The following is a 14,683-nucleotide window of genomic DNA, read 5'->3' as shown; positions in this document are numbered from 1 at the left end:
GTCCCAAATGGTCAAGAAAATCTAAAGAGACTACCCAACTCAAGAGGAAAAAGAAATCATAATCATTAATGTTTTGGTCAAACATGATGCTACCAAGAAATTTAACTCATTCTTTTCTGTCCCAATTAACAAAGACAGATCCAAACCACATCTCTTTATCTACTAATGATTTTAAAAGCCACTATTCTCATGCTGTAACAAATATGTTAACTCATAAAACATGAATTATACACAGGAATATCAGTTATCGTATAAAAGGCACACTTTATATGAAATTCACTTCCAGATTTAACTTTGCAAAATATATTTAATTGGATTATTTATTGAGACTACATCAGGCATATATCAAATTTTCCCAACTCTAAAAGGAAAAAACTCCAGACATTTCAACCTAGTTAACCTCCTTTACAACCACATAATTTTAAATCAACTATAAATGAGTGATTTAACAGTATTTGATTATGCAAAATCAGTGGGAAAAGTATGTTAAGAATTCAAAAAAAGTCCAATCATTTGTAGTCATTTTTGTTATCTATTCTTCCATTTATTATACTGGTACTTGGAAATACACTGAAAGTATTTTTTGGTTATTAGGTTATTCTTTAGTCTTATTAGGTCAATGAGATCTTATTTTAATACTTTTTAAAACCTCTCATGCTTATTCACAGAGGGATGTTGTGGTAATAAAGAATATTTAAATGTAATTTGCTAAGATTTAGTTCCTAGATACATTTACTCTCCATTCTGAGCATAGGTACAGGCATAGTTACATCATTAATGAGAGAGTTCTTTAATTCGTTTTTGTTTTAAAAAGCCCATAATATAACTTCAAAAAATAAAATCCCAACATATAAAATTCACACATTACCTCATGCATAGTGAGTAGATAATTAAGAATGGCCTGTAGTTCATCTTCCTTTACTCCATTATCCTTAAAAAACATAATACAAGTATTTTATACTGACATATAAAAAATTTTTTTGAAAAGGAAAATTACACACACAGATTTGCCAAGTTGGTCAGTTGCTATAAACATAAAAAAATAATGTAATCTACAATCTAAACCAAAAAAAAAAAAAAAAAAAAGAATCTAAACCTAAAATAAAAACTCAGGGAAGCACTAAAGACATGCAGTAGGCGACACAACGTAGAAAGTCAAAGAGATTAGACATCCACACTGCTTTCAGCACCGTATAATGTGCATAGATGATAACTTATTTAGTAGGGCTTCAGAATCCTGAAGTAAGCAAAAACGATCGCTGAGGGTAAGTATAAGGGTATTACACCTATCACTCCTTTAAATACAGAAGATAACTTTTCTGTTTATCTTTTTCTATTAAATTTGGAGACTAAACTGAAAAGTTTCTAAAATTACCTAGTTAAAATGTCAGGTACTAAAAACTGAGTAGTAATTTCAGTGGAAAAAACACTGCACTTTTTAGTATGAATGCATTATGAAAATTTTCAAGCTACTGTACTATTGATCATAAAACAAACGTGAAATCTCAAAAAAGAACAATAAGATAATTAGAAACAAAACACAATGGGAAAGAACATAAAGAGACAATGTGAAGGATAAATTTTTAAATAAATGGAAATAAGATATCTGATTCTGAAAGATATACCAAGTTAGGTCCATTTACCACAATATTATGTGGCAGCTAATAAAGCATTAAACTATAAAGAATACAAAATAAAATGATATAGGAAAATACTGAATAAAATATTGAGAACAAATATATTTATATGTTGGCATCTTATAAAACCAAAACACCTTCCTGAAAAATAATATTAAATTTTACTTTACAGATAGTGGAAGGAAATGTAACAAAATGTAATCATTTCTATCCCGTATGTTTTTATACAGGAAAATTATTTTTCAAAATCTGGATGTCAGGTACAGGGAGTCTCTAAAAGTGAAACCTCCTCCTTCTGAGCAGCTCTGTTGGCTGTTGCATCCCCAGGTCTAAGACTAGTAGGAACTACTAGCAACTCAGTAAATACTTGCTGAATGAAAATATGAATACACTTGAACTCCAACAGAAATTCATGTATGTCATAATTAGTAATCTCTAATTCGGCATTAATGTTTATCAATATATGCCAGGAAACAAAAAGAAAAAACAAACAGGGAAATAAATACGTTTCAAAGTATTTTCCACTCTGTAAACCCATTAACAGAGCAAAGAATAAATAAACCAACAGAGCAGTTCATGTGAAATTATGTTACAATAAACACATGCTATAGGATAAGAAACGTGAACTCACCTTCATTACTAATTGCTTAATAAACATCAACAAGAATGCTCGTAGAGAAAACATTTCTTTTTGATTAGGTCGTGGTCCATCTTTTAATAAAAGACAAACACATATGCACACACATTGAGTATTTCCAAAACCTCGAAGCTAAGTATAAGATTCCCATTCCCAACAGTTTTCCCCCTTACTTATAAGAAACATAAAGGTAACTTTCCTGAAGAGTTTAATGTCTCTAGAAAAACAAGCATCCAATCTCAATGTGATTGCATATACAGTGCTTCCAATATACACAGTCAGTTGCACAAAACTGCAATGAAGACATGTGTTTTTGACTAAGGCCAAAGGGATTTCAAAACAGAGAGATGAGGTAACAAATGTACAGTCAGCTTTGAAGGACTTTCTGGGAATCTTACTATGGTAACATAAGTTTACCAAGGAAAAAGAGCAAAAGACGGTCTAAACTTTACATGCAAACTTAATATGAAAAAACTTTTGTACTGTTACCACTGTATAAGCTAATATAAAACCCTCAAAAGGTACACTTCAACACAACATCGTCCACGAAGGAGGGAGACATTGTGCTGACCACCGCTGACATCTCCTTCTCTGTTTGAAAAAGTCCTTGGTCACACATGGCTCACATTAAAGTCAATTTTCATGTCTGAAACGTATAATTCCTAAGTAGAAAGCTTTTGAAACCAAATACTCATTGTCCTAAGATCCCAACTCAGGTACTTGCTTGCCTCATATTTTCTGCAATTTTCCCCCCACTAATCATTATTTACAGCTAGTTCCTAGACCACCAAAGCACAGGACCAACACGACCTTGAATAGATCAATTAAACTAGAAAGAAAATTGTTTAAAATTTGTTCCACATGACGATTCCTAGACAAAGAAAGGTTACAGAGCTACAAAAGAATCATAAAGTTTGGCCAGCTTTCTCACTTGAAGTATGAGACTTTCCCAAGATCACTAATCAGTTAGAAAATCAAGGCCAGAATAGAATGCAGACACCCAGGACAGTACATGACACACACCATCAGGAAATAGTGATTTGGTTCTAGACCTGCTGCAACCTGCCAGCTTAAAAAGATCATGGAACTTTCATGTGTCCTCACAGCTCTCTAAATGATAGCATACTGTCTGATAATAAATCTAGTTTGTTTTGAAAGGGATTTAAAAAAATATTGTACAAATATGAAACCTCGTTTTTGTAAATCACTGAACAGCCCAAAGCCTTTGACTAATGTGTCTTGTTTCACTCTCCTACATCTATCTCCTGATTTAAAACAACAGCCCTCAATTCTTATAAAGGGACCGCACCCATCTTCACACTCAGATCACGTGTTCTGGGGGTAAGAAGGGCCTCCTCCTCTGGGCAGTCTGAAGAACACTGCCATGCAGATGGACACACGATGCAATCAGAGCCAGTGAGCAACAAAGAGACTAAAAGGACTTTTGCTGGAAATGCTCGATGCAGGCAGATACTCTTGCTAGATTTAAAGCTGTGGGGATGTGAAGGCAGCGTGGCTGCTTGCTACTACAAAGAGAGAAGCTCCAGGAAAAGAGCCAGTGCAGAAGAACTGGGACATGGAGAGGGACAAACTGACAAAATAGCAGGGGCCGTACTCTGAGCCCCTGCACGAAATTCTGCGGAAACTATCAGCCTGTTAACCCTAGTTAACACTCTTTTACGATATAAACCTGCAGTAACAGGCAAGTTTGACCTTGGAGTTCAAAAGGAAGCAGAGCAAAGGCTAACACAGTTTTGTCAAGAGAACACACTGGTGACAGCAAACACACTCTTCCAACTACATGTGAGACGACTCTACACATAGATGCCACCATATGGTCAATACCAACTCAGACCGATTATATTCTTCGCACATGAAGATGGAGACGCTCTGCTGCTGCTGCTAAGTCACTTAAGTCATGTCCGACTCTGTGTGACCCCATGGACGGCAGCCCGCCAGGCTCCCCCCGGATTCTCCAGGCGAGAACACTGGAGTGGGTTGCCATTTCCCTCCCCAATGCATGAAAGTGAAAAGTGAAAGTGAAGTCGCTCAGTCGTGTCTGACCCTCAGCGACCTCATGGACTGCAGCCTTCCAGGCTCCTCCATCCATGGGATTTTCCAGGCAAGAGTACCGGAGTGGGAGACGCTGTAATAGTCAGCAAAAATAAGCCCTAGAGCTGAATTTAGAAAAGGCAGAGGAACTGGAGATCAAATTGCCAACACACGTTGGACTACAGAGAAAACAAGAGAATTCTAGAAAAACATCTACTTCTACTTCACTGATTATGCTAAAGCCTTTGACTGCGTGGATCCCAACAATCTGTGAAAAATTCTTAAAGAGACAAGAATACCATACCACCTTACCTATCTCCTGAGAAGCTTGTAAGCAGGCCAAGAAATAACAGAACAGACATGGAACAACTGACAGGTTCAAAACTGGGAAAGGAGTAAAACAAGGCTGTATATTGTCAACCTGCTTATTTAACTTACATGCAGAGTACATCAAGCAATATGCTAGACTGGAGGAATCACAAGGTGGAATCAAAATTGCTGAGAGAAATACCAACAATCTCAGATATGCAGATGATACTACTCTAAAATCATTATGGATGGCACTACAGCCATGAAATTAAAAGACAGATGTTCCTTGGAAGAAAAGCTATGAAAAACCTTGACAGCGTATTAAAAACCAAAGACATCGCTTTGCTGACAAAGGTCCATATGGTCAAAGCTATGGTTTTCCCAGTAGCCACATACAGATGTGAGAGTTGGATCGTAAAGAAGCCACAGTACCAAAGAAGTGATCCTTTCAAACTGTGGTGTTGAAGAAGACTCTTGAGATTCCCTTAGACAGCAAGGAGATCAAACCAGTCAATCCTAAAGGAAATCAGCCTTGACTATTCATTGGAAAGACTGATATTGAAGCTGAAGCTCCAATACTTTGGCCACCTTATGTGAAGAGCCGAGTGACTGGAAAAGACCACGATGCTGGCAAAGATTGAGGGCAGGAGAAGGGGGCAAAAGAGGATGAGATGGTTGAACGGCATCATTGACTCAATGGACGTGAGTTTGCGCAAACTCCAGTAGATAGTGAAAGACTTCCAAAGCCTGGCATGCTGCAGTCCATGAAGTCACAAAGAATAGGACACAACTTAGCAAATGAACAACAATGAGCAATATATGAACCGTTTTAAGCAGGTTTTGCAATACTTTAAATGAGCCACTATTTGTCAAAATTTTTATTTTGACCCCTGACATAATGAATGAACATTAGGCTTCCAATAAGTTAGTTCCAATTATACAGGAAAATAATTACTGAAATTCTGTAGTTTCCTTAAATTAGTTATTAGAAGCAGATACTCCCTATTCCTACAAAAAAAATCTCCGTTCTCTCAAAAAACACTGCTGTCAATGACTTTCAATGGAATAACTGTACTCAACATCAATACTAGTTGCTAATATAGAATTTTCTTTCATTCTCGATGCCTTAGAAATCATCCTAGTCATATTTGATCCCCAAAGAACTCATACTAGCAAAAGTAGCATTCTTCTCTAAAAACAGTGAGCTGTTAATCTCTGTCAACCACAATTTAGGACAAACTTAAAATTATCAGCAAGATTAAAATAAAATTTTGCCATGAGAAGATTTAGAAAAACTTTCAGAATAATGTATTGGTTTAAGAAAAAAGAGATGGAAGAAAGACAGAGGGAAAGAAGGAGGGAAGGGAAAATCCTGAACTTGCATATATATGTAACATAATATACAGATAGAGATGAAATACCTAATCCTTTTGGGGTAATCCCACTCCGATCCTGAGGATTCACTGCCCAGTAGTAGTACTTCAGTGTGTGCATTATGAGAAGCACTGTTCCAACTCTCCGAATGGCATTATATATGTTGACTGTACCAATGAATTCCGTGGACAGGTAAGTATAGAGTGTCAACTGCACCTAGAGAATCAAAAGGAAAAGCTCAAATCAAAGAAACAGACAAGCATTTTACCATTCTTTCCAGTAATATTTCCAGTAATACTCTCAGGTTGCTCTATTCGGACCACACTTGTTCTAAAAAGTAAGCTGCTTAATTAGCTTGATAGTAACCTCCCTGTTAACAGACAACATATAGCCACTGACACATATCCAGAAGCACACACACTCCTTATAAAACAAACCCAGGCAAAGGCTTCTTTTACAGCAGCACTATGAAGTAAACATCCCCGCATATACCACGGTTTTGCAGCACTATTCCTATAGTGCTGAGAAAATTGATTCCTATTTAGCAATCAGCAATTATTCATGAACTTACACACTTTATAATAAACCTACTATTTATACTTTGCATAACTGTTCTCAAAAGCTAGAAATTGTCTTTGTTCTGGAGAAAACCAGTAGCTGGAATAACTCATAAGAAATTAAAAAAACAAGCAGGAATAACTAAAAAACAGATCAAAAAAAATCATACAAAAATATGTAAAGTCTACCTTAAGAAATATTTGTTAGAAAAAAAGAATTTTGTTATAGCAGCTCATTACTACAAAGATTGTGATTATAATATTATAGTCTCTAAAATTCACAAAGAATTATACCCTACTACTAACAACAGCACAAAATAAAAACCACTTTTGTTCTACTTTCATATCGAAATCAAGAATTCTTCACTGCATTACTAGTGGATATACTTTATAAACTAAAAAATATTAAGGAAGGCATTAAATTTGACCAAAACTCAAACTACTCCTGATCATTTACAACTGAACATTTATGTTTAAACATAATGGACATTCCCAGATGCTGGGGGCATTTTCCTTTTTAAGCCTGAAAGATAAAAATTAGGTGGTTATATTTCCTATAAATGCCCTATAAACAAACAATCAAGGTTAAATGAATAAGGGAGTCAATCAGTAACAATACATGGTAAAGAATGGCAGACTCTGAGCCCCTTAAAATCGAAGTCTAAAAGATGACTGTAGTTCACTGTTGTCGTTTAGTAGCTAAGTCATGTTTGAGTCTTTGCCAACCCATGGACTGTAACCTGCCAGGCTCCTCTGTCCATGGGCTTTCCCTGGCAAGAATACTGGAGTGGGTTGCCACTTCCTTCTCCAGGGGATCTTCCTGACCCAGGGATGGAACCCACATTTCCTGCACTTACAGGCAGACTCTTTACTGCTGAACCACCAGAGAAACCCAACTGTAGTTTAGAAAATCATAACATGCTATAATCCAGAGTTGATGAAAGATAACATCATTTTGATGTTCCTGCTGCTGCTGCTGCTAAGTCGCTTCAGTTGTGTCCGACTCTGTGCGACCTCATAGATGGCAGCCCACCAGGCTCCCCCATCCCTGGGATTCTCCAGGCAAGAACACTGGAGTAGGTTGCCATTTCTTTCTCCAATGCATGAAAGTGAAAAGTGAAAGTGAAGTCGCTCAGTTGTATCTGACTCTTCGCGACCCCATGGACTGCAGCCCACCAGGCCCTCCGTCCATGGGATTTTCCAGGCAAGAGTTCTGGAGTGGGGTGCCACGCCTTCTCCATTGATGTTGCTACTGCTGTTCAAATAGATAGCCCAGCTTATTTGTTATTAAGGATATACAGAACTTTCTATGACATGATTCAAATTAACTGTGATATTTCAATCAGAAAATATTTACCTTCGCCTATATTTGTAGCACTGTATTACTGAATATACAATGGCACAGACACTGTCCCTCAGTAGCTAAAAATCTAATGGAGAAGATTAAAAATACACACAATTTTAAGTGAAAAACCAAAGGGAGTAAATACCCCTACTGAAACTTAAGAAAGCTCATGTGGTAATATGTAATTAATTGCAAAACGAGTGCCATAGAGCTATTAAATACTATTAATTCAGAGGCCAGAAAAATTATTTTGGGGTAAGCTAAAATAGTCAAGAAAAGTTTCACTAATAGAGTAGATATTAAGGTAGGCTTTGAAGATGAGTAGTTCTAACAATAAGAGGAAATTTCAAATAGAGAAAATTGTAGATAATACAAAAAGCTTCCCTAGATCTAGAACAACCATCCTCAATCTTGCCTGCATTAAAATACCTGGAAAACATTTTTAAAATACCTGTCTGGGTCTTGTCCCAGACCAATTAAATCAGAAAGGGAAGAGGGAGTGAGATTCTGTTTTCATTTAAAAAAAAAAAAAAACCTTTCCCAACTAATTCTATAGACAGCCAAGATTAAGAACCCCTGCTCTAGGATAACTTTTGGTACCCACCTACCCATTGAGGATAACTGATTTTCATAGAGAAAGCCTAGAAAGAACTGACATGAAGACTTAATGCTTTATTCTGAAAACAAAGAGAAACCATTACAAATTTGGGGGCTAAGAAATGTTCTGATGAGAGTGACTGTGATATGTTGAAAGCATGAAGGAATTCTAACAAAAAGTGAAAAACTAAGATATGGAAAACTGGAGAAAGTCAGTTTCCTGAGAATGATACTACAGCTGAAGAAAAATTAATAGGATTGAACAGCAACATACTGAGGTAAATAAGAACAGTGACCTCAATATATCATGTATATTCTGATTATGAATAATTCTTCACTCTATATAATCTAATAACCACACAAATTATACACGAAAATGTCTTTCTCATTATACCTAAATTCTGTGTATAAGAGCAGGAATCATATCTGTCTTATTCACCACTGTATCCATAGGGCTGGCTACTCAACAAATGAAAGACTATTGTCTACAAGAAAACTCATCTCTCATGTTAGGTCATTTAAAAGACTGTCTCTGAGCAAATCAAACTTACATGCGTATTATAAAAGACTGGGAGCAGCCTGTTCCAAAAGCAAAGACTGATTCATACGACCATAGTCTCAACTTTGGTAACCAGAGGTGAATTTACCATGAAGCTAATGAAGCTTAAACTTTATGCCCACTCATCTACACATGTTCCTTCCAAAATCCTAAACCTAATTTTACATGTTGCATTCTTTTTGTTAAGAAGCTCCTTTCTCCCCCAAATTATATAACCTTTAGGTCAAACAAACTTTATATCTGCCTTTTCTTATAACTACCTTTATGATAAAATTAGATATAACCCCTCAAGGATACACAAAGCATAAGGCTGAAACAAAACTGAAGCTTAATATTAATAAATCAACTGCAAATTCTAAGAAGGAAATTAAAGAAAATTATTAACAAGGAAAAGGTAAGAAATACAGTGCAATAATACTATGGACTTAAGGAAATGATATAATGAATTTTCTTAAATATTCCCCTACAACTAAGTATCTAATAAGAGGAGGTTTTTTGACCACATCAAAAGAGGCCCAAAGGCTTACAAATGCGCTTAATAAGACAAAGAAGTGTTTAGTAAAGAGTTTAAGAAGTAACTTGAAACAATCCTTGAAAAGAAATAAGACTGAGGGTCATAGAAGAGAAAGAGGTCAAATTTGAACCCAGAGATAAAAAGCTACAACCTCCAGCTGCCTCCTTTGATTATTTCCAAATGGCAATCAGAGTGAGCAGCTGTTTTTCTCCTTAACATCTGAAAAGAGCAGCTGAAAATAAGATACTATGACTCCAGAAGAGCAAAGAAGTCTGCAGACATTTTTTTCTGACAACTAAAGTAAGTACGTGTTATTCCAACCTGAACAATGATAAACACTTGCAAGTGAACCAGAAAGGAGAGGGGGAGAGAGGAGATCAAATGTTTAGGACAACTTACTAGAACATTAGGGTTTATCAAAAGTTTCATTTACATATTTTATCACAAATTCGCTTATGTTTACTTAGTATAATCGGTTTGCTGTTATAGTACTAAACTACTGTATAAAATATAATTGTTTAATAATTTTCATTAATGTGAAATTAAAATGATTAAATGAGACCAGCACATCATGGAAGCCTTCAAGAAAGGGTGACATTTCAGCTGTTCCTGTAAGAGATAAACTCAGTAGCTCATCATTTTGGTGGAAGAAATATGTATATATAACACAGAGAGAGAGAGCACAATGAGTATAATTTATATGTATGTATATACATTCATACATCCATAAGGGCACACAGATATATATGCAGTCCAACTGCAGTGAAGGAAATGCACATCAAAATCTCTCCCAAATAAGATTTTATTTAACAAAGAAAATATATACTATTTCTGTATTTCAAAAATGCTATTACTGCTTTAGGAAGGGAGGGACGAATGGAGGGAGGGAGGAAATACTGTCTTGCAAAAGTACATTTAGTCAGGTGGGAGGAAAGAGGGAGGGGACACGTATTATTTTTGTGCTTTAGTTGCTAAGTCCTATCCAACTCTTTTGTGACCCCATGGCGTATTTAGCCTGCCAGGTTCCTTGTCCATGGGATTTCCCAGGCAAGAATACTAGAGAGGGTTGCCATTTCCGTCTCCAGGGGATCTTTCGACTCAGGGATTGAACCCACATCTCCTGCGCTGGCAGGCAGGTTTTTCACCGCTGACCCACCAGGAAAGCCCTGGATATATGTGTATGTATGGCTGGTTCACATTGTTGTATGGCAGAAACCAACACAACACTGTAAAGCAATTATCCTCAATTATTAATTTTTTTTAAAAGTACATTTATTATCAATTTTTAAAAAAAGTACATTTAGTCAAAAAATGCATTCCACTGAAACCTTACACAACAGCATGTAAAAGGATAAAAGAAAATCCTCTTCATTATCACTCTTCTCAAGTACAAACATGTAGTGAACATACTAGCACAAAATCAATGTATGGATTACCTTGGCAGGGGTATGAATCCATATAGCTGGGTTAAGAAGAATGTGGTCACACAATTGCTTGAGTAGGGGCATCCCATTCGGCAGATTACTCAGGTATTTTGAAAATACGAGGCAAAGTTCAAGTACTGCTCTGCTGACATGGGATTTGGAAGACTGCAGAGGAAGATATTTCAAAGGTCACTATCAACATAAAGCAAGGGAAGTAAGTTAAACATTGTCAATACCAGAAAAAAGTTGGTCAACAAACTATGCTCAAAGTTAAAGATGCTTTGAGATTCACTAAAACAGTGGAGGCAAGGTAAGACAGCAACAGGTTGTTTTAATTTAGGTAACTTTACATTAACCAAAGAGACACACTTGCAAACAGAATTTCTCAGCTTTTCAGGAGACCAAGTTTCGTGGACTACAAATGAAGAATCAAAAAGCATTTCAAATCAAAAGCGTTTCATACTTTACCTTTTCAAGGCTATATCCTATTACCAAGAAGCCCTTGCAGGCAAGCATCTGCTCTTGCATAGCAATTGAGTTCTTCAACAACTCCATGATAAAAGCCAGCAGAGTTGAACTGGAATAAGGAAAAAAAAAAAAAAAAAAAACAATGGTTTGAAAACCCATATTCTCTTTAAAAAAAAATGGGGGGGAGGTGGTTAGATAGATACAGTCTTTCGATTACCCTTAATAAAAAGTTTCTATTCCAAGGAAACTGATGCTTTACTAAAACTACCTCCAATATTATTTCAGGAAAGATTAGGACTTATTACTCAAATATTTAGTTCATATTCTTTATCATAAATATATTAATAAATGAATTACTTTTCAAATATTATGACAAACATGCGCAAAATAGAGAAAAATTAGCAATGTCCAAAAACAAGTAGTAAGATAGCTAATAGAAGTTTATTACTTTGCCCTAAGAAATGGATGTAACTTAGATGAGCAAGTATATTCAATTTTGGAGAGTTAGAAGCCAAACAGATGGAAAAGATATGGAGCAAGCACTAGGACAGAAATCCTCTAACTGGCTTAATTTGAACAGAGGATAGGGTATGTAAAGGGGAAGATAAATAAGGATGTAGGCAAACTGAAGTGTTCAAATAATAATTTAAATATTTTCCTCATTATCCAAACAGAAAAAGTTAAAGTAGTAAGACTACAGTCATGCTTCCAACCTCATAACTTTTATATACTCAACATGGAATAGAATAAAGGTCAACTGTTTTGTCCCTCTCAAAAGTTTTGAAAGATTCCCACTAGGAAAGGGAGAACAGCCAACCTCCTCCACAAAAGTACTTCTATTTTTTAACTGTCAGCAATTCTAATAAAGTTGAAAAGTTAAAATAAATAAATAAATAAATAAAAAACTGAGCTCTGTTACAAAGATTACAGACTAGGATGCAAAAACAATTTTATGAAGGAACAATAGGTCAAGGATAATTTTAATTATTTTAAATGTAGCCAATAAACACTAGCTTTGATACATAATTCCTTTTAAAAATAACTCATTTTCTTGCCTAAAAATAATCTGGAAAATTTATTACAACACTAAACATATACATTGGTAGTAGACTTCAAGTTGCGTGTAAAAGTAGAAATTAGAAACAATTTCAAAAAGGGAGAATACAAAAAACACTAAAATCACTCAATTAATAATTAAACATAATTATTATAAATAGTTTCACTAGGATATAGCCATAAAAAATTCATTTCCACATCCTCTCTGACATTTTAATAACCTGTCCTAGAATTCATGTCTCTTCCCTTTTTTCACTGAACACTAAAAGAGAGGAGACAAAAGTGCCAAATAAGCAATTTAGTTTTGAAAAAACCAAATCACTTAGTATTATGTAACATAAACAAAAATTTTACATTTCAATGTTGCCTGCAATAATAATTAAATTCAATATATTACCTGCAATAATAATTAAATATGGAAAACTTACCATAAGAAATTACTGTCAAATAACCTTTTAAATATTTTTATTTTAGGTAAAAATACATACATTTCTGATATTATTACCATGTCTAACTTTATTCAAAGCATTATTTTTTTAGAGCTCCCTATTTCCTACTGATAAAGAATTTAAATATTATTAGAATTGAATTTGTAATAACAATTATAATTCACTAATTTCTTTATGTTCATTATCCCTACAACAACTTTACAAGATTGAAAAAAAACATTGTGCAGCTCTGTGATGAGAATAATTCACATCAAATGAAAGAAAAAACAAAAGGACTCACCATATAGTCAAGTCAATTTCATCAGATAAATATTGCTTATAATCCAACTGTGCAAAGAGTGGAAACAGCACTTGTACTCCTCCAATGGAATGCATGGCACTTTGGATAGAATGGGTTAAAACCGCCTTCACATCCTTGTAAAATAGAAGACATAGTAAAGGTTCCAATGATTCTTTTCCAAAAACTAAATATATTTTATTAAAAGTAAAATATAACAGGAACAATAAAATGTTACAGTTCATGTATTTGTAATAGAAGCTACCAAATACACCTCAATAATACATCAAAATTTACCATTAAAAATATTGTTAAATACCATTCCTAGTACCTGGAGCATGAGTGCGTGCGGTGAATGAACAAAAATCGAAGGGTTGTCCTTAGGGGATGATTCAAGACAGAGTTGGGCATCTGTGGCACGTGGATTGTACGTGAATGCAATGGCACCAGACAGTTTGCCATCATACAATAAAAGTTTGTGATGCTCAGCAAGGAACAGGTCACTTTCTGCTTTGAATTTAAATGTACCCTAAGAATAAAAAGTAGAACAGGTAAGATACTATGCCACAAAAAGAAAATCTAACTATAAAGCACCACAAATATAAAAATTCAAAGAGAGTATTGACCATTTTCTTAACAATATCAATTAAGAGAAGCCCTGCATGTTTAATTACTTCTAAAATAGTCTGAATTCATTTTAAAGGTATAATGGAAGTCACCTTGACATTAAAATTTTCATTAAAAAAAATGCAAAATTTAATGTCCTACAAAGCATGTTTTGTTTTTTTCCCATTTATTTTTGTCTTTTTTGATTCTCTTCTTTAATTTTGTTAAAAGGAACATTTAAAATAAAATTTACCATCTTAAATATTTTTCAAGTGTATAGTACAGTGTTGTTAACTACATACACTATTGTATAACAAATCTCTAGAACTTTTACATCTTGCTAAATTGAAATTCCCATTGAGTAACAACTCATTTCCACCGCCTGCATCCCACTCCCAACCCCCTAGCAATCATATTCTACTTTCTGGTTCCATGAGCTTGATTACTTTACATAACTAAACTGGGGAAGTCACAGAGTATGTGTCTTTTTGTTAGCAGCATACCATCCTTAAGATTCACCTATGTTGTGGCATGTGTCAGAATTTTTCTGTTTAAAGTTGAATAATATTCCATTGTAAATATATATCATATTTTCTTTATTCATTCATCCATAGACAATTAGGTTGCTTCAACCTCTTACCTATTGTGTGAATAATGCTGCAATGAACATGGGTGTGCAAACAGCTCCTTCATATCCTTTCATTTATCTCACATATATTTACAGAAGTAAGATTGCTCAGTCGAGGTCTTCCCTGGTGGCTCAATGGTAAAGAATCTGCCTGCCAGTGGATCCCACACGCTACAGAGGAACTAATAAGCCCG

General features: G+C 35.0%; 1 protein-coding gene across 5 annotated transcripts in view; it reads right to left on the bottom strand.

Annotated features, from left to right (window-relative positions):
* The window catches only part of LRBA (LPS responsive beige-like anchor protein), a 748,625-nt gene that overhangs the window by 621,679 nt on the left and 112,263 nt on the right, over window positions 1-14,683 (bottom strand). For all 5 annotated transcript variants that reach the window (XM_040251453.1, XM_040251452.1, XM_040251455.1 and 2 more), the window contains exons 10-16: window positions 13,587-13,784; window positions 13,259-13,392; window positions 11,474-11,582; window positions 11,018-11,170; window positions 6,057-6,225; window positions 2,269-2,348; window positions 869-931 (exon numbers count right to left, since the gene is read on the bottom strand). In XM_040251453.1, coding sequence (XP_040107387.1) covers window positions 869-931; window positions 2,269-2,348; window positions 6,057-6,225; window positions 11,018-11,170; window positions 11,474-11,582; window positions 13,259-13,392; window positions 13,587-13,784 — 906 coding nt within the window. The remainder of the gene's footprint in view (window positions 1-868; window positions 932-2,268; window positions 2,349-6,056; window positions 6,226-11,017; window positions 11,171-11,473; window positions 11,583-13,258; window positions 13,393-13,586; window positions 13,785-14,683) is intronic.

The sequence above is a fragment of the Oryx dammah genome, unplaced genomic scaffold (assembly GCF_014754425.2).
Source record: "Oryx dammah isolate SB20612 unplaced genomic scaffold, SCBI_Odam_1.1 HiC_scaffold_12, whole genome shotgun sequence".
NCBI lineage: Eukaryota > Metazoa > Chordata > Mammalia > Artiodactyla > Bovidae > Oryx > Oryx dammah.
Note: the sequence above shows the minus strand (reverse complement) of the source record. Positions and strands in the feature narration are given on the sequence as shown.